The 26,496-nt window shown below is 43.5% G+C and overlaps 1 protein-coding gene across 3 annotated transcripts in view; it reads left to right on the forward strand.

Annotated features, from left to right (window-relative positions):
• tsc2 (TSC complex subunit 2) overlaps nucleotides 1-26,496 on the forward strand; it is a 38,802-nt gene that overhangs the window by 9,850 nt on the left and 2,456 nt on the right. For 2 of the 3 annotated variants that reach the window (XM_079499382.1, XM_079499383.1), the window contains exons 19-38: nucleotides 1,578-1,743; nucleotides 2,396-2,518; nucleotides 2,657-2,791; nucleotides 2,942-3,131; nucleotides 3,511-3,604; nucleotides 3,794-3,896; nucleotides 4,331-4,425; nucleotides 7,158-7,298; nucleotides 10,335-10,496; nucleotides 11,923-12,081; nucleotides 12,367-12,479; nucleotides 14,739-14,978; nucleotides 17,094-17,354; nucleotides 21,538-21,680; nucleotides 21,862-22,460; nucleotides 23,101-23,179; nucleotides 23,291-23,377; nucleotides 23,542-23,728; nucleotides 25,288-25,427; nucleotides 25,513-25,591. In XM_079499382.1, coding sequence (XP_079355508.1) covers nucleotides 1,578-1,743; nucleotides 2,396-2,518; nucleotides 2,657-2,791; nucleotides 2,942-3,131; nucleotides 3,511-3,604; nucleotides 3,794-3,896; nucleotides 4,331-4,425; nucleotides 7,158-7,298; nucleotides 10,335-10,496; nucleotides 11,923-12,081; nucleotides 12,367-12,479; nucleotides 14,739-14,978; nucleotides 17,094-17,354; nucleotides 21,538-21,680; nucleotides 21,862-22,460; nucleotides 23,101-23,179; nucleotides 23,291-23,377; nucleotides 23,542-23,728; nucleotides 25,288-25,427; nucleotides 25,513-25,591 — 3,296 coding nt within the window. The remainder of the gene's footprint in view (nucleotides 1-1,577; nucleotides 1,744-2,395; nucleotides 2,519-2,656; nucleotides 2,792-2,941; nucleotides 3,132-3,510; nucleotides 3,605-3,793; nucleotides 3,897-4,330; nucleotides 4,426-7,157; nucleotides 7,299-10,334; nucleotides 10,497-11,922; nucleotides 12,082-12,366; nucleotides 12,480-14,738; nucleotides 14,979-17,093; nucleotides 17,355-21,537; nucleotides 21,681-21,861; nucleotides 22,461-23,100; nucleotides 23,180-23,290; nucleotides 23,378-23,541; nucleotides 23,729-25,287; nucleotides 25,428-25,512; nucleotides 25,592-26,496) is intronic. The other variant, XM_079499384.1, reaches the window with a different exon arrangement.

The following is a 26,496-nucleotide window of genomic DNA, read 5'->3' on the forward strand; positions in this document are numbered from 1 at the left end:
TCAATGTTGATCTTCACTACCACGTCCCATCAGCGCATCTGTTCCTCAGGGATCGATTCTCTGCCCATTATTATTCTCCATCTTCATAGATGATGTTGTGGAGCAGTGTGAGAACAACATCTTTCTGTATGCGGACGACTCCACCATCTTCGCACCTGTAACATCATAAAATGGGCCTGAGGTGGCTGCATCCCTGAACAAAGACCTGGAAAACATCCGGAAGAGGGGTGATTCCTGGAAGGTCACTTACGAGCCCAGCAAGTGCAAGGCTATAATCCTGTCCAGAAAGAGGAACCCATCTCAACCAGATCTCTTCTTTGGGACCACCAAAATCAAGCTCAGAGAGCAGATAGAGGTTCTGGGTCTGCAGCAAACTCATGGACCAGCCATCTGTCCAACATCTGCAAACGTGCTGGACAACGTCTTGGAGCACTGTGTAAGCTGGCCAACAAGCTAGGCTTTCACTTCTAGTGATTTTTACTAGTTGACTAGTTGTTTAACTATCTATTATGTAAAAAGAAAAAAAAATACAAAAAATGTGTATTTCTTTAATTTTTTAAATAATATTTGTACATTTAAAAACTGTACATTGGTGACTATAATCTAGCATTCTAGCTGATCTTGAGGCCTACAAAAACGGGAGGAAAAAACAACGCCTTTTTTCCTTTCTTATCAACTAGTCGACTAGTACCAACAAGGTCAACTAGTGGATTTACTAGTCGACTACCGGTAGTTGAATAGTCGACTAGTTGCTTACAACAGCAAACATCTACAACACCCAGGTCAGGAGCATTATGGAGTACTCCTGCCTAGCCTGAATCTCGGACCACTCTCGGGCAGTTGGACAACATCCAAACATCCCGTAAAAATCATTGTGGCGTTCTGGCGTATGAGGACCGTGGCCTACAGCAGTATGCCATCAGCAAGCTGAGTCATCGCTGAACAGTTGCTGCAACAACTGTTCTTTATAAGATGAACATTCCCAGCTATCCAGTGGACCTCAAAGCACTGCTACCCCAAGCTCACACCTCAGGTCGTATCACCCGGAGGGTACTACCAAGCCACACCCTGGAAACACCCAAGTCAAACACCAAATGCCTTAATAGGAGCTTTCTCCACTCTGCTATAACAATATGGAACAGCCTTCCCCCTGCGGTTGTTGGAGACATTTCATCAAGCAGTGTTCATGTCTTAGAGAAGAGGCTGAAGAAACACCTACTCAGTATGTGACTGTTATCCTATAAAGCTCAAGGACTTTTAATCATCCAACATTCAGTTTACATATACCCCTGTATCTGCAGATCAGTGATAGGCTCTTTGAATATGTTTTTTCTTAAAGCCTGTATCTGCCAAAGCTTAATTATAATTAAAAAAAATGTCTTAGTTATCAAATTGTCTGATAAAACAAGTCTGGTTCGGCAGGGAAAGAGGTATTTATCAATTAGGTCGGGAAAGTCGTGTTTGGGTTAATAGTTTCAGTCACAAGTACTACATCATACATAACAAGATACACACATCAGTCCTCCAGTTTGGGGGGAACGGTATGGACGGTCGTCATGTTTTCCTGTTGTTTACAGAGAGCCAGAGAAGCGCGTCAGTGAAAAGAAGCCTACAGGATCGGCATCTCCACCTGCTGGGGGCCTTGCCCCACCTGCTGCTCCTCCACCCGCCTCCTCCTCTATTCGCACAGCCTACCTACCCTACGCACCTGCCTTCAGTGCACTACTGCAGTGCCTAAAGATGGTACACACAACATACTGCTATGTAGCTCATGGACCATACCATTATATTAGGCTGGGCAATTAACCATATATATCTCAAAATCAATATTTTGATCAATAACAGACGTATATAACCAAATAATTGATAAGATTTGCTTTTCTTATAATTTTCTTTCTTTTTTTTGTAATATTTTTGGGGGCTTTTTATGACATTATTGATGGTACAGTAGGAAGACAGGAAGTGGGGAGAGAGAGATGGTGAGTGACACGCAGCAATGGCCGTCGGGATTGGGACCCAAACTTGCAACGTGCTGATTAAATCCATTAGTCTGATTATCCAATTAGCCTATATTGTACTTTGTTGCTCAAATGGGGGTAAGATAGCATTCGAAAAAGCATTGCAACACACTGAACACAGTGTGCATATCTGTTATTCTCACTATTTCTTTTTAAATCGTTTGTCCCTGGAACCAAATATTTTGAGATGGTGGTCCGTGGCCAAATACATATAATGTTGGGGGTCCTTGACATGAAAACGTTTGAGCACCACTGATATAGCAACATACCTTTTTCAAAAAACTGTTTCAGAAGACATTTTGTAGAATCAGCCTCAGGTCTTCTTAACAAACGAGGTCAAAGCTCAGACGTGCTGTCTGGAACTGTGTCTGTTGTAGGAGTCTGACTGGAAGGTCTTAAAGCTGGTGCTGGACAAGCTGCCATGGACCCTCCAGTATAAAGTCCTGCTGCTGACCTCACCATGCAGCCTGGACCTGCTCTGTTCTACTCTCTGCTTTATGGTAACACACATACACACACACACACACACACACACACACACACACACACACACACACACACACACACACACACACACACACACGTGTCCATTTATTCTAGCATGCATACTAGTTATTCTTGTGTGTGTGTGTGTGTAGGTGACAGATCGTCTGATCTCAGAGCGTCTAAAAAAGACTCCAGATGGGTTTTCCCGTACTGATGTCCAACTGGCCGTAGTTCCTGTGCTCACAGCTATCACCTCCTACCACAACTATCTGGACCAGTCTAGACAGGTACACACACGCACACGCACACACACACACACACACACTCTGACACAGTATGTTCTCTCACACATGCACAGGCAGAAGGGAGTGTGTGTGCTTATTCTGCAACCATATTGTAGAATGAATTGGGATGATTGTCTTTAATCGGTCTCACAGAGAGAGCTGGTTCAGTGCCTGGAGACGGGCCTCATCTACCGCTGTGCCAAGCAGTGTGTGGTTGCCTTGACGATGTGCACCGTGGAGATGCCTGACATCATGATCAAGCTGCTTCCTGCGCTCATCGTCAAGCTCACCCACATATCTGCGACCGTTGCCATGGCGTCCCCGATGCTAGAGTTCCTCTCCAGTGAGTGAGACTTATTTTTCCCCCTGAATGAATGTGGTTGATTTCATCTTCGGTTGGTGTCGGTGGTTCTCAAACTTTTTTAACCCATTAAAACCAGGAAAGCATCTGTCATTTTAGATTTTAGTTTTATAGCAACATGTTTTAGAACAGTGCTTTAGAACAGTTAAATGAATAGCGGATGCTACATAAATCTTCTCTTCTGGGGGTCCCTGGCACAAAACATTTTCAGATGCAGCCAAATCTATATCATTTGGGGGTCCATGGCATGAAAAAGTTTGAGAACTACTGATTTTGAAGTATTTTAATTGAACAATAATTCAGTTCACTTGAAATGATTTGGTTCCGTAACATGAGTATTTTGTTGTGGTGCGTTTCATAGCTCTGGTGCGCCTGCCTCACCTGTACGCTAACTTCGTGGCAGAGCAGTATGTTAGTGTGTTTGCCATCTCACTGCCCTACACCAACCCTTTCAAGTAAGTACATGTATGCACACACCCATGCACACACATGGATGCCAGTTTTCTTATCCTCCATTATTGATCTTTTACAGTATATGACTGCAGTTCAGTGTTATTTGCATTTTAGTTGTCTAATAAAATGATGCATAAATTAATCAATAATCTCTAACCTGTAGATATCTTTTCTCGTCTAATTCCTCCTAGGTTCAATCAATACATAGTGTCATTGGCCCACCATGTGATCGCCATGTGGTTCATACGCTGCAGGCTCCCCTTCAGAAAAGACTTTGTCCAGTACATCACTAAGGTGTGTGTGAATGTCTTGTTGTGAAGTAGTAGGTCTTTCATGTATTGAAACCTGTATTAGTGAAGCACAATTGTGAGAAAAGAAATAGTGTTTGGTGGAAATCACATTTCGTTAACCACATAAAAAAACAACGCTGTTAAAATCTACCAGATTTTTAGCTTTTAGATCCACTATTTCTGTGGGGCACTGTTTTACGATTAGGTATAAAATAGGGCTTAAGTGCTTAATCAGAGAATACATTCATATATAAAACAAATTATAAAAATAACATGCTTCTCGATTATTTGATTCGATCAAAAAAGTAATCAATGGAATAATCGCTAAGAAAATAATTGATAGTTGCTGCCGTACCATCCTCAGCTGTTACATCTTGACATGTTTCCAAGTTGAATTTGGTGTTTCTCTTCATTCGTTCCACCTACCTCTTTCTCCAGGGTTTGCGTTCCAACGCTCTCCTCCCGTTCGACGACGGCCACGAGCAAAGTTCATTTAGAGCTCGAAGCACCAGCCTCAATGAGAGGCCTAAGAGGTACGCCTGCATCCACACCAACCCAAACACACTATTAGTCAGCCAGCCAGCCAGTCCAGTGGTTCTCAACATGTGGGGGTTGGGGTTCCCCAGATGACAGTGAAGTGACAATTTAAGGTCTTTCAAGACCTTTTGAAAACACTGATCATAATAAATTACTGCATCAAAAGTAATAAAACTATAAAATCTGATCAAACATTGTCCAAATTGTCAAATAATATAAGAAAGAGGCAACATTTTTGAAAATAGCCAAACTACAAGCATGAGTTTGTAGGTATTTTCACAATATTTATCTCTGTGTGGAACCAATTCAAACAAAATGTAATGCCTCAACTCCTACAATTCCAAGTGCTTGTCAGGGTGGGGGGCCCCCAGTTCGAATATGATTCTTTTTGGGTGTCGTGGCTTAAAATGGTTGAGAACCGCTGAGTGAGTCAGTCAGTCAGTCAGTGGCTCCAGAACATGGTAACTGATCTACAACAGCACTGTCAAGGTAATATGGGACTCGGCATGAATGTTACTGTGGATTGCTATGATTTCCCTTAGGTTGCCATGGTGATTATTATTTCAATGTATTTTATTATTATTTTCTTTTTTTTCTCATTTGGATGGTTTTTGTTTGGTCTCCTGTTTCCAAGAGTTTTGTTGTTTTTGTTGTTGCTGTTTCCTGTTTTGAACACACACACACACACACACACACACACACACACACACACACACACACACACACACACACAATGGCACACACATTGGCAAACACATGGAACAGAGAAGGAAGTTTCACTTTATCCTGCTTTCAGATAAGAAAGTTCTAACATACCCATTAGTCCACGCACACACGTTTGTCTATGTACTCAGGCGCACACACATACAGACTTAATCTCTCATGCGTGGAGATAAAAGGGTAACCCTCTCATCTGTAAACGGTGTCAGAGTTTGAATGTCACTATATTAATCCAGATAGACAATCACTATGGAAGCATCCAACATAACTCCAGTGTCTAACCGTGTCTCAAACAGCCGACCTCCTCAAAAAACAGTGTAGAGGAAGACACTTTGATGGCTGTGGAGATTGTAATTCAAAGGCAATGTCAGGCGGAAGGAGTCGTCATGTTATTTTCTTTTTTAATGAGATGAAAAGTTTTGACTGCCATAATGTCTGAGACCAAAATCAATTGTCTGGACCGGCGCATCTCTTTTATAGTTCACACCTTGGCTCCTTTCCCTGCCCACCCCTTTTTGTATTTGTAGATTCAGTGTTGATGTAATGCTTGTCCTGTTCCCTGCCCACCCCTTTTTGTATTTGTAGATTCAGTGTTGATGTAATGCGTGTCGCTGTGTCCTGACCCCACCTCTAGACTTCTTGCTTTTCTTTTATTTCCCAAAAGAGATGTGTACTCGCAAAGTAGATAAATCGACTCTTTCCCCCCCTTGTCCTCTACCGCTCCCTTGCCTATTTATTTTTGTTCAACTCACTTCCTGGGTTGCTTTCAGCAGTGCGTCGTAACGTTCATGCTCCCATTAGTTACCATAACTCTTCCATGCTAACTCTCCATAGTTAACACAGTAACAGTTTGCATTGGTCCACCATGCTATTGTCACTTTAATAGCCCATACTGTGTAACTGGTCTGAGCGGTATGCTTTCCTTGTGTTGCTTGTGAGCCTTACTGCTGGCTTGGAGCTCTTCATGTCTGATCTCACATAGTTCATGTGACAATGATATTATTATTATTGACTAGAGGCTGTCATAAATGTATTTATCTATCTTGGGATAACTTTGGTAGTAATGTTATGGTAAGATCGGGGAAAGCACAGACTATCTCTTCATGAACTGAATCTCCCCACAGTCACGTGCTGCGCTCCAGCCCTCTGTTTTAACCCAGTGTTTCCTTTTCAGTTGGATGTGTGGTTCCTCTTCATGTGTTTTTTAACCTTCATTCATCCAGGCCCTTTTGCTGAGTCCATCCTTACTACTGCCTGACTTCACTTGTTCTAGCTACTGTTCCCTGCAGCCTTAAGCCTATATAGTTTCTGCTTCATCATTTGGCAGTGTCATGTACCAGAAATATATTTTTTAAGCAAACTTGTTATCTTTTAATTTCGGTGAGTGACACTGCCATGCAGCAGGTTGAGGTACTCTTTCAGAGGATGTTATCTTCAGTGCCATCCTGAATGGTTTTCTGTGTGTATTTCTTTGTGAAATGTAGATGCTGTTTTACCCTCTTCTGTGGCTTTGTCTGTTTTTTCATGTTTTGTTGACCTCTCCTTATCCCTCTTCCTGTGTATTCTGAATCATAATGTTCGCTGCTGTTAATTTGTTTTGTTTTTTCCTTTCAACTCCTCATTTGAACCCGGCCCCCTTGCCCCCTCCTGTGACGTGGCACTGCGTTCTGGGCGTGTTTTTTGGGGGGTTGGTGGTCGCGTCACCCTGGATGCTTCCTCTTCGTCTGTGACCATTTCCCCTTGGAAATCCCTCCACCTGCCACAATCCTCATTTGTGACGTTCATCCGTTCGTCACCTATTTGTGTGGCTGTTGCTCTGGGGTGGGGATGACGTTTCCTTCTGTCTCCTCCCCACACAAACTCGCACATGCCACCAAAACCCCTTACATACCTACGATGACCTAACCCACAATCCCCGCTTAACTGTCCCATGCCACCATACCCCCCCCCCCCCCCCCCCCAATCGTTGCCACGATATCCACCACCACTCTACCACCACGCCACCCAGTCTGCGGGCGGCAAAAGTGGCGAAGGCGGCAGCGGCAGTAGCCAATAGCAGCAGCTCTCCAGTTAAAGAGCTGAGGGACCTGTCAGCCATGGATGCGTTCCGTTCCCGCAGCATCAGTGTCTCCGAGCATGCGGTCCGCAGGTTAGAGAAGAGCGCTCTGGGTAACCTCTTTAAATTAAACAACAGCAAAAAGTTATACGTAACAATGATTAAACAGCAAGACAAACATCTGTCACTCCATGGGATGGTTGATGGGGCGCAAGGGGCCTTTTGTAATGACGGCCATTGAGATGGGTGTGCTGGGAAGGGCTGGATGCATGCTGGAGGAGGGTTGGTTTGTTCATGTTGTTTGTTTGGTTTTTTGGGCCGTTTTCCACGTTTGCATTTGTTTTATTTTTTCTTTTGTATTTAGTTTTTATACCTTGCATGATGTGCAGACAGACACATATATCAATCCATGTGTTTGTTCTGTTTGGTTTGGATTTAACAACACATGTGCCATTTTGGGTTCAAATTTGTGTTCTGTTTTTGTCCTTTTTGCTGGGTGTGGTGCTGTTTTTGTTTTGATTGGCCTAACAATAGGAGTGACTGAATGAACTGGTGTAAAGCATGTGTACCCAGAGAAGGTTTTATTTGGGGGGGGGGGGGGGTGTGCTTTACTGACAGCCACTGCAACCAATAATTGGTTTCTCCTCTATCTGTGGTGGGATGTTACTACTGCTTCCCATTGCCAATGATAAGGACTCAACACAACACAACAGCTTTGCTTGCTTGCCTGGAGATGTTTTCTTTTTTCACGTCTTGCAGTTGCTTTGTTTTGTTGCATTTACAGACAGTCATACAGTGTGTGTGTACTCATACAGTGTGTGTGTATATATACTATATGTACTGCTATGACCATGGCAATCTACCAGTGTGGGGATTTAGAAATCAATTGTGCTTGCGTGAAGCTTTGATGTGTGGTTGGATAAAGGATACAATAATCAGTCGCACGCACGCGCGTGCAAGCGCGCACACACACACACACACACACACACACACACACACATCAACACCTACCTACTTGCCTTTCCACGTATCTCCCTTTCCGGATGCACTATTGAAATGGCTACTGCTCATGTGCAATGCCAATCTCTATTTTGTTGTCATACTAGTACTATCCACTAGGGAGCATCAAAGGTTCATGGATTGAACAAAGCTCAGTTCAACCAACACTCGAGACTTCTCTTTCAAATTACTCTAAAGGGTGATGAATCACTATCCCTCAATAACTGCAATGATCCTGGACTCCTGCTCTTATAATTGCTCAACCTGTTCATGACATACTTAAACGTTGTCTCTCTATTGATTAAGAGACACAGGGACAGTGATGCTTCCGTTAATTAACACAATGACATGATAGAAGCATCAGTGCATCCATTATTATAATTAAGGTTCTAGCTCGGTGGACACCTGCCCTCCATCAGCTCACTGCCATTTAGTTTAGTTTTTAGTTGATAACATGACATTTTTAGAACCAATTATTTGCTGCAATATTAATTTACAGCATGTTAAAACACCAAAGCCTCCGAGCCTCATTAAGTGGATCTTGTACTGTGCTCGTACAGTACACCCTTCTTGATGCTCCTGCACTGAAAAACATGCACATTTGTGAAGACATGTTAACCCTAATGGACTTGTTACAGTTAGTTTGGATTTGCACTATGCAAAGACAAATTGTCCCATAATGGAGCATAAAGATATAAATGAACATGGCTCCCTCTTGAGTGATCAATTGGACTGTGGGAATGGAGTTCTGGGTAGGTGTCTGCCACAAACAGTGATTCATCTTTGTAATCAGTAGATGGTTGTGGTACTAGTTGTGTAATTGTCATATTATGATGCAAAATGGCCGCCGTGTGAATATGGTTCAAAGGACACACAGCTGGGACTTGGTCTGAGTGAGAGGTTGCACCCTGATGATGTGTTAAAAGCATGGAGTTCACATCGAGTAAAGTACTACCTGTTTGGCTTTCCATGGTGGACTAGATGGACTAACATGCTTGTTTAGGTGAACATAATATTCATAAATTGAACATATCATATTTTGATTCTAGACTTGAATGGTCTGCCTACAATATATCAACTTGGACAGGAGTTCTTTTAATAAAAAAAAAAACATACTTAATGCTTGCTACCACTCCTACTGGCTACAGATTCTTTCCAAAAGGCAAATCGACAAATTCATTCTGTAGTCATGTAATCAATCCTATCCGTCAGATCTTTCCTATTACAATTGGCTACGTCTGGCAGGAGTGGCCGGTTATGCAAAATATGTGACGAATCATAAATGCATAATAATTTGTGTCCTTGAGTCAAGGTTCAAACGGAACATATTTCAAGTCTTGTTAGATGATTTGTTCCTTGCAGCCAGCCAGTACGACCCTTTCTACTAACTTCCCCTACAGTGAGTAGAAGTCGAGTGGAACTCTGTCTATTGAGACTGACTTTTCTATTAGGAGAGCCAAGGCCAACCTGATTTCCAATTAGACCATAATGGCTATTTTGGGCAGAGATAGCTCCTGCATCTTCCACAGATCAATACTGATGTACAAATGTCTGGATCAGGGGAGAAGTTAGTATGCCATTTGTACCACCTATCCTGCCTTGCTTTCAGACCACATTCTCTCTTTCCATCTAATCCGTAATGGTCTGAAATCCCACTGCACCTTGCTTTATCTGACTATGATGTAACTTAATGCACCGTGGGAGACATCAGCCTTCACACGAACGCACATCTACAAAGAACAAATCAAAGCATATCGAGGGAAGACACCACTTTATACCAAGTGCCAGCATTTGTGTTTGATGTAATAAAGAAAATCACAATCCCCCAGATTGTGTGACCTTTGTGCTTCTGCGTGTGCATGCATGTGCACAATGCGTGTGTGTATTGCTCATTATACACCGTCACATCCTCCTTAATTGACCTCTGAGTGTGTAGATTTCACAGTGTAGAGCACAAATTTACAGTCGAGTATGCTTACCATAGATGTACAACCGCTTGCATGGCTTTGCGTGTGTATTGGAACTTGCAAGTGTATATATATAATCATACTGGGAGTGTGAATGCCGTGCTATCCCATCTCTCTCTTTGTTTGTTTCTCTTACCCGTGTCTCTCTGGCAAATGTCTGCAGGATGCACACCTCCACAACCACCTGTAGTCTAGGTTCTGCCGATGAGAACGCTGTGACTCAGGCGGACGAGGGACTGAAGACGGTCCACCTGGAGCTTACCGAGACCTGTCTGGACATGATGGCTCGATATGTCTTCTCCAACTTTTCAGCCCTGCCTAAGAGGTACAGTTGGTTTAGACATGGCAGTTTTCCACCGCATGTCCACAGTCTGCTCGCTTTTAATAATAATTATAATATCTGGGATTTATACAGTATAGCGTTTTTCATGAGTACTCAAAGATGCTTTTCATGTGTGGGAGCCAGGGAAGAGAACATAGGAAAAAGACAACTTTATTAGGAAAAACAAATAAAGTGCGGTGTTGAGGTAGGTAGGGGGGGGGGGGTCATCTCTGATATGTTTGGGGAGTGCATTGATCTTTTTGGGGATCTCAAGGAGGCCGGTGTTGCTGGACCTGAGGGAACAGGATGGGACATGTGGTTCAAGGAAGGCGGAGAGGTAGGGGGGAGCCAGGTTGTGCAGTGACCTGTAGGTGGTGAGGAGAGGTAGGGGAGCCAGGGTGTGCAGTGCCTCTTGAGCTTTTGGTTACAGTACTTCATTTATAACTGCAGATAGTACCCCCTCAATGTGGCTGGTCGTAGCTGGTCCAACCATTTGCGTAGGAAACGATCTCAATTTCACCTATAATATATTCCAACAAAAACAGTTTCTCTTAACATTTTTAGAAACACTCCATGCAGTCGCTCAGTATTGATTCACTGGTATTGAGTATTACTGCTGTGGCAGGAGAAGGATGTCCATTGAAATACAACTACCGTAAGGTCTACTAATCAAATGTCTATCTGCACCTACTCCCTTTTACTACATTTGAAATGTCTCAAAGGTTTTTAAGTGACGGCCAAGTTATCCCTGCTTACATGTATAACTTTCAAACGGCAAATGCACAATTCTTCTGTTTTTTTAATGCAATGTGACAGCTCTTTATTCCCTTTTAATTGTACATACATTTCATACTTGATTGGTGTGTTCAATTTTGCTTTAAAGTCCCAATGAATTGAACAGAATTGATCTAGTTTAAAAGTTTATTACTATATTCAGGAGCTTCCATGCAGTTGTAGGGGAATCCGTCATAACACAATGACGCTAGTGACGATACTCTCTGATCAACCGCCAATCTTCCACTTCAAATTTTGGTATTGCATTGATTCTCTTGGAACCTCAACGGAGGTTATACCCCCAAAAAAGTACCAGGTGCTTCTTTGGCCTGATCGAAAACAAAGAATGGTGAGTAAAATTGAGTCAAATGTAAGGGCTGTTCACAGTCACACCAAGCACTATAGTTATATCGTTCAGTAGTGGTGTGGACTGTAACATCCACTTGAGTGATGAACAATATCTTTATAGTTATCATTATAGTTATATATTGCTTGGTGTGAATGGCCCTTTAGTCAAGCCGGTAAAGCTCTCTTTCCCTCTCTCTCGCCAGAAATGGTCTGGGTCTTTTGACGCTTGTGAAGAAAATAAAATAAAATTCAGAGGTTCAGAAAGCATTCATGATCATGGCCTTTTGAATTTTGGCTGTCATCCCAGGTCTCCAATTGCTGAGTTTCTGCTGGCGGGGGGCCGCAGTATGACATGGCTGGTGGGAAACAAGCTGGTGACCATCACCACCAGTGGAGGGGTTCGAACTCAGGCCCTGCTGGGGCTGGACGTGGCTGAACGACTTGGAGGCGGAGGGGAGATGACCAGGTAGAAACCACCTGAGTGGATTAAAATAATGGATGTGCATGATCAATAAGTACACACACACACACACACACACACACACACACACACACACACACACACACACACACACACACAGTATGTCATGAAATGACAGGAACCAGATTGTCTTTGTTTGTGCGTGTTTGATACACACCAGTCCCTGTATAATAAACAAACTTAAACAAATCAATAGGAACGGTAGACTGTTTTTTTTGTTTTCCCCAAATCGTCTGTCTCAAATCCGTCTCTCCCCACCTGGCTCTTTAGATCAGATCCATCTCTACACACTCGTCTAACCAAAGAAGCTCCGGCCAAACTAGAATCCCAGTCCAGCCAGCAGCTCAACAGAGCCACACGCATAAGAGTCCGCTCCATGTCAGGTAACAGTTCTGCTCCATGTCAGGTAACAGTTCTGCTCCATGTCAGTTAATAGTTCTCCATGTTCCTCAGGTCTATTGTTAAATTAAAGGCAGTGGTGTAAAGTAATTAAGTACTATACACCACTATCTGTGTGTGTGTGTGTGTGTGTGTGTGTGTGTGTGTGTGTGTGTGTGTGTGTGTGTGTGTGTGTGTGTGTGTGTGTGTGTGTGTGGTGTGTGGTGTGTGGTGTGTGTGTGTGTGTGTCTTGTTTTACTTCAGTATTTACGTCTACTCCACTTTTCATCTTGTTCTGATTGGGACCATGACTTGGCAGCTTGCACAAAACTGCCTTTTTTAATTTGTTTTAATTGTTTTAGTCCCCTTGTAGTGTAGGCTGAAAAAATATTGTACTTTTACTCCACTATATATTTAAACTTTAGTTACTTTGTAGATTTTGATTATTATTACAAAACACAATAACCACTTCAGTCCTATACTGTATATAGCTGTTTGAAAATAGCCGGTCTACAAGCTCACAATGTGTCAGATCAAGCTTGTAGATCATCTATTTTCAAAAGATCTTTTTAATACATTTTAACCTGTGAAATGCACAATGGTTACTTTGGTACTTTAAGTAGATTTTGATACCAATACTTGCGCTCCATAGCAACCGGAGCAATGCTAAAAGGTAAATTGACGGCCGCCGCTTTCATATATGGATTATACGGGGGGTACGGACATGTTCGTAGATGGCTGATGCCATACCCTAGCCTAGGGGGTACGATTATAATCATAGATAGCACAGAAAGAATTTACTGAAGTAAAAACATGTGAGTACCACTGATTAAAAGACTATGAATTCAAGTTGTGCTCCACAATTCCATACGCTCTAGCAATCCAGTAATAAATAGCTCTCTCAGAATCTGACGCCAATTCAGAAAACACTTTGATTTTAATAATATGTGTGGCCATATGCCCTTGACCGACAATCATCTTTTTCCTCCCTCGCGGGAGGACTCAGCTTTTAAAACATGGCACTTCAATGGCTTGATTTTCTTTAGCGACTTATTCATAGATGGCACATTTGCATCCTTTAAAAACCTCCAAGATGACCATGAGCTACCAAATTCTCACTTTTTCAGATGCCTCCAAGTTTTGCTAGAGAACACTTTCCATTTCCAGCTATGCCAGATAAGAGTATAATAGACACCATACTAGACTGGGACCCATACACCAAAGGTAGCATATCTAATATATATAAGGCTTTACAGGAGATTGGCCCTCCTCTCTTGGATAAAACAAAATCAGCCTGGGAACAGGACCTGAATTTAGAGCTGGATGAAGAGACGTGGGAACTCTCTTTGAATCGTATTCATACTACCTCTTTATGTCTTAGACATTGCCTAATTCAATTCAAAATAGTACATCGTTTGCACATCTAAAATGTATCCTGACATTGACTCTACTTGGACATATGTTTTGGGGATGCACTTCCTTGAACCCGTTTTGGAATAGTATTTTTGATGCTTTCTCAACCATTTGTCATATACCAATTGCGCCCAACCCGATAACTGCTATATTTGTAGTTCCCAACAACGATGCACCAATTACCTCTCCCCAAGCCAATTTCATAGCTTTTTCTTCACTCATAGCGAGGAGACTTATTCTCCGCAATTGGAAATCTGATAAACCTCCAACATTCACAAGTTGGGTCAAGGATGTTTTATCATTATCGTTATACCATTGGAGAAGCTCAGATACAACAGGTACAAATCTCGCCAGAAATTTGTAAAGGCTTGGTCCCCTTTCATTGAATTCACCCTTTCACTATCTTTTGATGCTGTATCTTAGCTGTTCCTACATTTTCTGTTTCCCTTGATTTCTCATTTTTGCTTGTCATGTTTTATACTGATAATTGGATGTGTGGTAACCTATTTTCCTTTATCAATTGTATTACTGTCTGGTTAGAGTCTGGTTCGTTCACTGTGTAGCCCCTTAATCTAGTAAAAGGCCATTTTTATTGTATTTTATTATTTCTTATTTTATTAATTTATTATTTATATCCTTTATTACCTGTTTTTTTATATATATATTTTTTTTTATTATCGTGGTTTATGGTTTTATTATTGTTGCTTTTGTTGTGATGGAACCGGGGAGGGTGGGGTATATCTGGGGTTGTTTGTCTACCAAAATTGAAAATCCTATAAATAAAGTTATAAAAAAAAAATACTATGAACTGATGATTAGTAATGTATATATCCATGTCACATACATTTTAGGTGGCCATGCTCTGCGTGCCGGCCCTGCCCAGAGTTTGAGTCCGCTGGTGTCTCCCTCCGAAGGGGAGTTGGGTGCCCCACTGTCCCCCACATCTGCACCCACCCTGGACGGCCTGGGACCACCTTCCTCATCTCCCACCCCCACTGCTCCTCCGCCCCTCAAAGACAACCCCAGCCTGGCTGAGTTCGTCCCCATGCTCACGCAGGGCTGGGCAGAGATCTTCATCCGTAGACCATCTGGTGTGTGAACACACACACACACACACACACACACACACACACACACACACACACACACACACACACACACACACACACACACACACACACACACACACACACACACGTGTAATCCCTATTGTGTTATGCCAAGTAGATATGATTAATGTCTCTCTCTGTTAATCCAAGTTTCTCTGTATCTCTGCCAGGCAGATTATATTTTCCTCTGTCTTGCTGTGTGTCCCTGTGTGTGTGAGTGAGTGGTTTTCTGTGAACAGCTAGTCTCCCGCACCGCTGGACAGATTGTGAATCTTTGTAAGCTCTTCGAGGTGACAGCCAAGGAAGAACCGTCACCTCGAAAGTTTCAATCAATACAACCTCATGGTGGTGCCATAACAGCATGCAATATTTTCCTCCATTTAACTTTTCTTCAAAACACACTCTTTGCTACTACTCCTATAGATTTTGTCCAAAACTCACACAAATCGATACACATTATCCTCCCTAGAGTTCTGTGATCAATATGCATGATGTGTCCGGTTTTTCATATTCCATTCCAATTGGCAATCATGTCAAATTCCTTTTATGTTCCCCTTAACACATTCAGTCCGTAGGACGTGTACAAACGTCATAGCTAATCCAACCGATGGATCCAGTGATGTGTACACACGTCATAGCGCTTTTTTATTGATATCAAACAAATCAAAATTGGTCTTTCCTTCTGCACCATACTCCTTGCTGTTTCATGCATGCGTGCTGCCGCAGAAAGCTGCTCAGAAAGAATGCCTCGTATTAGAGCTCTTCATGGGTCAAAAAAAATGGTTCAGAAATCCGAAATTAATCTGTGTCATTTAACCGATTCCGACCCGTTCCGAAAATATTTTCAAATAGTTAAACCAAACCCGAATGGATCCGTGACAATTTTGTCCGATTCCGACTTCTTCCGAGATTTCTTTCAAATGGCGGCGTCGAGCCCGACTGAGATCCGATTATTTCCGAGAGACCCGACCCAGCCAGGCAGACATAAATGTGGACTATATGAAATAATATAGCAGACATATTGACCATTTTAGTGACAGACAGACAGGTTCCCTTCCGGCTGCGCGCTGCTGCAGAGGGTGATAGACGTGTCTCGTCTCTTCTCGTCTCCACAGCGTGCATGCATTTAAAATTAACCAAACGGATCATTTGTTTTTTTACACACAATCATCAGAGTTTTAGCAGAAGCAGATGCATGTACCGGACCGGTCTTGGCTGAATGGAATATTAACAAGGCACGACACTCAATGCATGTATAAACAGCTCCTACTTTGCTCTCTTCTTTATCCACGTGTGGGGATACACTGTACACAGGAGAGTTGTCATGGTTGCTTTAACTTTCTTATATTAATTTGATTTGAGCTTTGCTAGTTTGCTTTCACCTCGTTGAGGTCAACACACAATCCGTGATCGTGATATAAAGTGTTTTCACCGCAAGGCAAACCAGGACGGGGCTTGCATTGCGTGGTACGTCTTGCGCTGCTGATCCTAAACCAGCAAAATCATCACACGTAGCACAGCCGTTCATGTCGCTGGAACACTAACCTCCTAGATCCTAGGTCAGCCTAAATTATCACACTTTAAACAGAACTTTTCTTCCCCGTTTTTCTCCTCCGCAACGCTGCGCAGCATGAGCGCACATGCAGCGGACAGACAGACAGACAGAGAGAGAATATGAGTCAGACTGGCACAGAATCACACACTGATTGAATACTTGTATTAACATTTGCAACAACAACAAAAAAGCACAGACAGTACACTCACACACGTCACACACTACACCTACGGGTCTTCTCGGATCCACTCGGACATTACACATAATGATTGACAGACCCGAGTTCCGAGGGGGATATGTCCGATTCCGACACTGCCCGAGTGATTACGATAAAACACGACTCCGACCCGAGCGGGTCTCTGGTCAACTCGGGTATTTTCGAAGTCGGGGGACCCGGTGAAGGCGCTGCTATCGGAGAAAAAGCTGCCATATCTGCCAGGCACCCCGAGCTCCTGTTTTGAAAGAAATCCCGGCGCTTGCCGCTTATTGTGTTAGTGGTGGTGGTTTACATGTGTTTACTCTGTTTATCTGTGTGTGGACAGGTAACACTAGCTGGCTAATGTGTCTGGAGAACCCACCTAGTCCCTTCTCCTCTGAGCTGGGCAACATGCCGCTGCAGGAGCTCTCCAGTGTCCTGATGGCTATGGAGGGTGTTAAGGAGCCCCCCGGCCAGACGGCCAGTGCCCCGGCCAGTACTGCCACCCCACCTCCAGTCCAGACTCAGGCCTCTATCTCCGAACCCACGGTGCAGGTACACACCACTGGGGGAGGGAAACCAAACCTCATTCAGCGCTCCAACACTGGTGAGTAAAGGTAGTGGTGGTGGTGAGGGGGTGGGTTCAGTGGTTCAGAGCGAGAATGCAAAGGTGGCGTTTGCGTGTTGTCGTTTTCACCACTGTTGCCTGTGTGTGCTGCTGTTGCTTGTATTTACTATTTATCCAGGTGAGGTATGTCAAGTATTCATTGGTGTAGCTGTAGCATGGGAGAGCTGACTGACTGGTATTTGTTCTGGTCCACCACAGAGCTGGGATGAATACAAAAACAGCTGGAAATGCTGGACTGGACTGTCTAATGTTGTGCGTGAATGCGCAGCCACACAGAGATATGCTTGCATAATCTTCCTTGTCTCATTGCCTTTCCTTGTTCACGATTTCTGGTCAGAGCCAGCTGCTGCGCAGGTTAACAGACCAAAGTGCCTGTAAATGCCATGGTAAATTCTATGGTTCTTCTTCCAGGTAGCCTGGCTCAGATCAGTGATCATGGACAATCATTCGCTGGTGCTGCTTTGGTCTCATGTCATAAGTTAAAATGTGCCTCTTTTTTCTCTCATCACTCTTCATTGTTTTTCATTGGTGCTCTATATTTATGTGCTTTTTGGTTTCATGGTGTTTGTCGTCTTTATCCATCTCATGTTTTCTTCTTGTCCACTTCTTCATTTCAACTCTGCTTTTTTCCCTTATTATAATTCCCTTTAATTTCCTTTCCTTTTTGTAAATTTAGTTTTACTTCTGACTGGATTGTTTTTGTTTTTATTTTATATAATTTGTCATCCTCACCAACACGCTGGTTTGTGAATGGCTGTGTGTGGGCCGACCTGCCCACAGTGGGAGGCTCTCTCTCGTCTCTGGGCCTGGGCTCTGCCCCCCCAGGCCCTCCAGCCCCCGGCAGGCTGCACAGGAGCATTTCCTGGGCAGGTACCGTCTACCACATGTGTGCCCCCCTCCTACAATGTCTTCCCCTGCCCCTCAACTCCTGGAGTAGTTTACATGTTGTCACTTGTACAATGCAAAAGCGCACACTGGAAGCTATTCATGTTCTGATTGTCCATGTCCATGATTGCACAAAACTGTTTTTGTTTTTAATTTGGAACTTCATTCTGGAACTTCCCAAGTCCCCTCGTACTGCAGGCTGGACAAGAACTGCTACTGAAAGTGTCTACACTGAAGTACATGAAGTACTGCCCTAAAGCCGTAAAATTAAGTTACTGAACGTTGATGCTGTGCAGATCTGTATACATTCCTAGGGTGTGAAAACCGGGTGTGATTACATGCAACGGAAGTCCTGCCCTATAGACACTTTTAGCTGTAGTTTTTTTCCAGGCTTTTCTCCTGATGAGATGAGGTACAGTAACGTTGGGGAATGAGTCTACTTGTACACTAGTGCCATGTCGCTGCCGACTCCACTGGTTGGTCTTAAGAAGGGTGTAGGCATCCTCCGATACACGTAACCCTGCCAGTCCACATGAAAATGAAACCAAATAGACCGTTACGGGTACATTTGGTTCCATTTGGACACTCTTATGGTGGTCCTTGAAATTAAAAAGTTTGAGAACTGGATTGTAATTGCATAGCAGACATGAAGTCCACATTTCGCACGTGAAATGGTTCCAAATGTGATAGAACCGATTCCTGTTCCTCAATGTCGAATCCCAAGCCTAACCTGACAGTGAGGCGTACCAGGAGGGCCTAACACATGGAGGAACAGGATATCCTTCCCAGGTCAGCTCCTCACTTACAGTGTGTTTTAACAGCAGGCGAGCATCGGGCGACACATCGCCTAATCGCCCGCTATCGGCGAAAAGATGAATTATTTGTATATTTTCGGGCGGACGTTCCTCCGCCCACTTCTCCACTATTGGCCATTCGCCTGCTATCGGCGGTAGTCGCCGGCCACGCGCGTCCCATACACAAATAATGCACTTCCGGGAAATTCGCCTGCTGTTAAAACGTACTGTAAAGGTGGTTGCACACTGGACGTGTTTTTCGGAAAACCGAGAAACGCAGCTAAATATCCGAAAAACGTGCTCGGTGTGTGGGGACCTTTAGTCTCGCATAGCCAGACAACTATTCCACAATCTCCGAATGCTATATAGAGTCTGGAATTACCACCGAAATCCGAGTAAGGAAGCTGCCATTTTCATTCACGAAAATATATTTTAAAATATCTTTACATTTTATTTTATTTCCATTTCTGCTAAGCAGTATATATGCTATATATGCTTAGATGTTTTCTATTTATATTAGGATAAATCTGCATGACTGTAAAGACGAAACGGAAGAGAGGCTCCACTTTATCACTTAAATGGTAAATGGTGCATTTATATAGCGCCTTTTATCCAAGGCGCTTTACATAGATTGTGCATTACATTACATTCACCCATTCACACATACATTCATACACCGATGGCAGCGGAAACCGTGCAAGGCACCAACCTACACATCAGGAGCAATTAGGGGTTCAGAGTCTTGCTCAAGGACACTTCGACACTAACTCTGGGGGAGCCCGGATTCGACCTGGCAACCTTGCGGTTACCATCCGGCCACTCTACCCCTGAGCCACTTACTCATGATAGAACTAACGTTGCTCCTGATTGTATGTCGGAAACATTTGAAAATTGCAAGAGGCAACAGTCTGGCAACGTGAGACTACTCCTCACTGAACAGATCAACCTGTAGGTGTTGCTAGTGCAGGGACAAATGTCTCTCTCCCCATCAGGCTTCCTACGGACATGGCCATTTATGTTTGTTGGGGGGACGCCAAGTTGGTTGCACTGCGGAGCATTCGACAGTGGTGGGCAATAACTTTACTCCTGTGCCTCCTATAGCACCCAAAAACCATCTACCATCTTCCATTTTATGCTTTAAAATTGTGTGCTGAAACTACTGCACACTTGTCTGCTGCTTAGAATAAAAATATTTTACTGAGAAAATGTGTGGAGGAACGTTTTCACAATGGTAATATGTGTGGTCGACTCGTAGGTTACGTGCTCTTCTCCTTGACACAAATCCCTGATGATGCTCATGGTGTGCAAAGGACATACAGTTTGCGCAGTTGTGCAAGTGAAAGAACATGTACTACTGCATTTCTGCTTTTCCCCGTCAATGTCATATTAACACGGGAGGGAGGGTTTTCATCTGCCGCCGCAATGGGAGATAATGCTCTGTCAGTGCCCCTTGATACCCAAGCCAATCATAGCACTGAATGAGGTGACTGCCGCCAAGCTGTACCAATCTCATGCCAGCCCAAGGATGGCTCACTGTGATTCACGACTCACAAGTTGATTTTCTTTCCTTTCTAACCGTCTTGTTCTAACTGTATTGGTGAACATACTTCCTGGTTGATCTCAACTGGTATGACTTCATGTCGTCGTCAACAGAAAAAGCCCAGACCTCATGACCCCAAGTCAGTGCATCAACTTTCACACCGTATCGGTAACCAAAGAGTGGGGAGGGAGATCATATCAGAGCAGCGGTTCCAGTGAAGCCTGATGGTCTTGGCGTCAGCTCATCTGCACTGTAGTTTTGTCTTTCTTCAGTGTGGGGAGAGAGTGGGAGCCATTTTGACATCTTCAAGAGATGTGAAGAGGGCATGAGAACAAGGGAGCGGTCTGGGCTGCTGTTGCAGTACTCGCATAACCGACCATCCAACCAAAACACATGCATGCGTGTTTGATGACAATCAAACAGATGGTAGCTGTCTCTTTTAGATAATCCAGATATGGATGGATGCTGCCTGCACCAGTGATCTGTTTTTGTCTGTCTACAATCAGTTTGTTGGCCAAATGTCTGTGCAAATGTGTATGTTTGCTTATCTGCCTCTGAATTTGTTTGATCTCTCAATGTGTGTACAATGTACATCTGATTTGTGTTGTGTCATTTCCACGTACTTAACCGTATAGTACTTGTCTATATAACACTATTCAATGTTGTCTTTCAGTGTGTGTAATGCATGAGTAGGATCTTGATTGTGTGTGTGTGTGTGTGTGTGTGTGTGTGTGTGTGTGTGTGTGTGTGTGTGTGTGTGTGTGTGTGTGTGTGTGTGTGTGTGTGTGTGTGTGTGTGTGTGTGTGTGTGTGTGTGTGTGTGTGTGTGTGTGTGTGTGTGTGTGTGTGTGTGTGTGTGTGTGTGTGTGTGTGTGTGTGTGTGGGGCATATTGGTGTATGGTACAGTATGTTCTTTTACCTACATGCTCTATCCTGCGCTCTAGACTCTGTGGTGGTGCTAGAGGAGAGGGCAGGGGTCACCACAGCGCACACTCCATCTGATTGGCCGGAAAATGATGAGTTTGAGGCCATGCCCACTGAGCCCATCTTTATGTCAGCCGACAAGTTCACCAAAACCTTGAGTCGGGTGGGTTGGATGGCTGCCTCCATGATGTGATAATGTTGTCATGCTATTGAGATTATTAACCCATTATTAGTTTGAAAGGGCACAGCAAGTTATTTTACAACAGTATTCTAAATGAAATAGTTTCAGTACAACAGGTCAGTAAAAAAGCTTAAATCTATTTCCTTTTCTTTCTCTTCTCTAGTCTTCTTCCACCTCCAGTCAGGACGATGATAAGTCCACACTAGAGGAGGTGAGCGAGGGAGCTATTCCCATTGATCAGCCCACTCCAGGGCCCACTACCCCGGGCAGCCAGGGGCCCGAGCTCCCTTTTCAAACTCAGTCCCAGGGGCAGGGACTCAACAAATCCAGCTCCTCCCCGGAGCTCCAGACCTTGCCTGAGGCATTTTCTAAGGCTGCCATTGAGTCAGGGACTGGGGTAGGAGAGGCACCACGACCCAGGGCACCTTCAGACGGCAAGCCCCCATCCCATCAGTCCCAGCCAGAGAAGGAGAGGGTGGAAGGAGGGGGAGGGGACGGGACCGGACAGGGAGGTCAGAGTCAGGGGGGTGAAACCCCAGGAGTCGTGGTGTCACAAAGCGGAGGAGCAAGGATGAGACTGGAGTTCCCAGCGCCGGCCGCCAAGCCTGGACCCATCTCCCCTGGCGGAGGCCACCGGCCACGAGGTCACACCATCTCTGTGACTACCCCTTCCTCCAGGAGGGAGAGGAGGACAGAGAGAGAATCGTACCACAGTCGGCCTGGACCCAGCAACACGGAGAAGACCGCTGGCCTCAGTCCCAGGTACTGCATGCCATGATGCATAAGATAGAACTGTAACTGTCTGGCAAATGGTAATTTTTAGTTTAGTTTTGCCAGGTGCTTGAAAAGCACCTGGACTACATTTGCTAATACCTCTAGTAGCGACCGTAGTGGACACTTTTTCCACAATTGGCTGCCTTGTCTCTAGGCTGCCTCTAAGCCAATGGGAGACTTACCCATAAAACCCACGGCGCAATGTGAAGCTGTGAGCGGAGGCAGAGGCTGTGACACACAAACTGATTATACTGTAGATTCATAAACAAGAGCTTTCTGTACCTGGCAGTTATGTCATTCTTGTTATTACATGAATGCCCTTCATCTATGAAAATAACTGATCTACAAGCTCTCATCGCATTGCATTTTTTCGTATGTAGATCATTTGATTGAGCTACTTCTGATACATTTTGAAAGTGATTCAGTCTGTGTTTTTTATAAATATTTAACCAATGAAAAGCTTTAACGAGGCGGTGATTAAATAATCACTACATTGGACCATTGGAAGACAGGTTCTTTTTTCCATTTCCTGAAAAGTCACGGTTTCTGCCAGACAACGACAAAGTGTACTGTAGATATTATTATTATTATTATTATTATTATTATTTATGTTTATCTCTTCCTGTAGTTTTGTCTTTCTGCAGCTCTACCACTCGCCTTTCTTTGGCAATGAAGCCAATAAACCCCTCCTGCTACCAAAAACTCAGGTCTGTTCTCCTTCGTAAACATCTGTGTGTACGTGTACAGTACTGTATGTATAGTAAACATAGTAAAACATGTGCATACATTACAGTTAACCTGTGTGTGATCTATGGTAGGTGATCGACCGTGCTGTGAAGGTATTGGACCAGATGCCTCCTTATGACACTCATAAGATTGGAGTGGTGTTTGTAGGCGCTGGTCAGGTGAGAACACAAAAACACACCTGGACACTTTATTTTTTCCTCAAAAATAAACATAACATAACAAAGATCTCAATTAAAATGGTCATTTACAAATACACATACTGTATAAACGCTAAATCACAAAAGTGTTCAGTCATTCATCTCCCGTTCTTTAACCACGGCAGGTGAATAATGAGGTGTCCATCTTGTCCAACGAGTATGGATCGAACCGCTACGCTGCCTTCCTGACGGGCCTGGGCAAACTGATCCACCTGAAGGACTGTGATCCTGACCAGATCTTCCTGGGTGGGCTGGACCAGTACGGGGACGATGGAGAGTTCACTTACTGCTGGCACGACGACATCATGCAAGGTCAGAGAGCGCTCTGCAGGCTCCACCGTCGCTCTCCATCTTTGGGTCGCATTTTGTTTTTAATTATTTCAAAATATTTCTTTTCATGAACTCAAAATGAATGCAATGATTCTATTTGGGGGGGTTGTGGGGTTGTGAATTAATAATAATAATAATAATAATAAACTTTATTTGTATAGCACCTTTCATACATAAATGCAACTCAAAGTGCTTCACAGGGCAGAACATAAAAATAGCAATAAAACACAGGCAAGCAGTCAGAAAGATAAAACAATGGTAAAGAGCATACAAAATAAAAGCATAAAAACATAGATGGACGAAAAACAAAGCACACAGCAAATCAGTCAGAATAGAGATGTTAAAAACTCAACTAAAAGCAAGAGTAAAAAGTTGTGTCCTGAGTTGAGCTTTAAAAATGTCTACAGAGGGTGCGTGTCTAAGTTGAAATGGAAGTCTATTCCAGGCTGTAGGCCCATAGAAGCAGAAGGCTGCCTCACCATATTTTTGTAGACTTTTTTTTTTAGGCACTTCAAGCAGGCCAGCAGTGGAGGACCTGAGGGGGCGGTTAGGAACGTATCTGGGTAGGCATTCGCGGAGGTAAGAGGGTGCAAGACCGTTTAGGGATTTATAAACGAGTAAAAGATTTTTTAAATCAATCCTAAAAACCACCGGGAGCCAATGTAGTGAGTGTAAAACTGGAGTAATATGATCTCTCATAGTTTTAGTTAAAACCCTAGCAGCCGCATTTTGTGTCTGTCCGTGGACTTCTTTGGCAGGCCCGAGAGGAGGGCATTACAGTAATCGAGACGCGAAAAAACAAAGGCGTGGACCAATGTTTTTGCATCCTCTAGGGACAGATAGGCTCTAATGCGCGCTATGTTTCTTAGATGAAAAAAGGCAGTCTTGGTTGCTTGATTAATGTGAGCATTGAAATTTTATTCTGAGTCAATAATAACCCCCAGGTTCTTTACTACAGACTTACTTCCTACAGTCAGGTTGCCGAGTTTGTTTATTATTGATTCTTTTTGCTCATTAGAACTTCTGTCTTATCCTCATTTAGTTGGAGAAAGTTCAGCGTGGGCAGGGCAGAAGGGTCATCAGGAGCTACAGAAATATATAGCTGAGTATCGTCCGCATAGAAGTGAAAATTCACTCCATGGGCGCTAATGAGTTCTCCAAGCGGCAGTATGTAAAGAGAGAACAATAGGTGACCAAGAATTGAGCCCTGTGGTATACTGGAATTTATGTTATGTGTGTCCGAGACAAAGTCGGCTAGACTGACAAAGTAGCTTCTTTCTGATAGGTAGGAGGAGAACCAGGATAACGCTGGTATGGTGTGTGTGTGATATTAAATGTGAGCTTGCCATGATCGCAGTAATCCTTAGTTATATTCCATCATTCAAGGGCTTTTGAGTAGCAATGAGACATACTCCAGTCACTTTCAGTTTAGACCAGCTGTCCGGTCCCTTGGGTTTCTGACAATGTGGCCCCCTGAACAATTTAGTTGAATAGCCATACATGTACAGTATATATGTCCTTTCATTTATGTTTGTCTGTAGCTATTTTCCACATAGCTACTCTGATGCCAAACCGAGAGAGTGACAAAGGCTGCTGTAACAAGAAACGACACATTGGCAACGATTTTGTCATGGTGGTGTACAACGACTCAGGAGAAGAGTACAAACTAGGCACCATAAAGGTACACAGGCGCACATGACCAATACAAAGAACTCCCACTGTGTGCTCCTACTCCCTCCTGACATTTAACATCTGTCTTCCAACAGGGCCAGTTTAATTTTGTGGAAGTCATCATCAAACCTCTGGACTATGAATGTAACCTAGTCACCCTCCAGTGCCGCAAAGGTGAGTCATCTAATGCAGTGGTTCCCAAACCTTTCTGGATCAGGGCCCTCTTGGAAAAACTTGAAAGTATTTGTGTGCGTGCTTTTTCAGAGCATGCTTATTGTAATGATCAAACAATCGATTGTGTTTTCAGGCTTGGGTCAATGGAACAAACGGTATACATCGGTATAACAATGAAAACTAATGTATTTTTTTAACATTCATTCTTCTTATTCATTTTATATTATCGTGCGTGCGTGTGTGCGCGTGTGTGTGTGTCTGTGTGTGTGTGTGTGTGAACCCACTTGCATTATCCTCACAGCCCACAGGTTGTGAATTGCTGCTCTAATGAACAGTCAGACAGAAGATCATAGTAACCAGCCAGGGACATACCCGTCTCTGGCTTGTCATTTCCAATCCAAATAATGATTAGATCATTGTGAACCAAGTCTGGGCATAGTTGTTACTTATTTAAAGCTACCCTCTAGAATAGAATTTAGATCTACGGGCAGTACCCCTTGTCAACCAGTCATGTCCAACCTTACCAGACACAGGATTTAAATCTTTAAAAAGTAAGAACAGGGGAGACCCAAGTTATATTGTAATAACATACTCTCATTACCATACAGATTGGACAACATAACATTAGAATCACACAAGAATAAGGTTTGCATAAAACGGACAGAAATATGCAGATTTTTGAAGTGTGCAAATTTACGGAGCTGCACATTAACCTGATTTATTGTTGTATAACAATCTCAGACGTTCTGGACATGGCTAAACTTACAACAGGCATAAAGGGGAGACACCGGTGCTGCTCGTTGCCACGATGCAAATTAGATTGATTAAAACCAATGTTTCAACAGTATAGTCTTCTCAGAGTTTGCCCTGAGGAAGTACAAACACACCACTCCTGGAGAATGCTC

The sequence above is a fragment of the Electrona antarctica genome (genome assembly GCF_951216825.1).
Source record: "Electrona antarctica genome assembly, chromosome: 4".
Taxonomy (NCBI): Eukaryota; Metazoa; Chordata; class Actinopteri; order Myctophiformes; family Myctophidae; genus Electrona; species Electrona antarctica.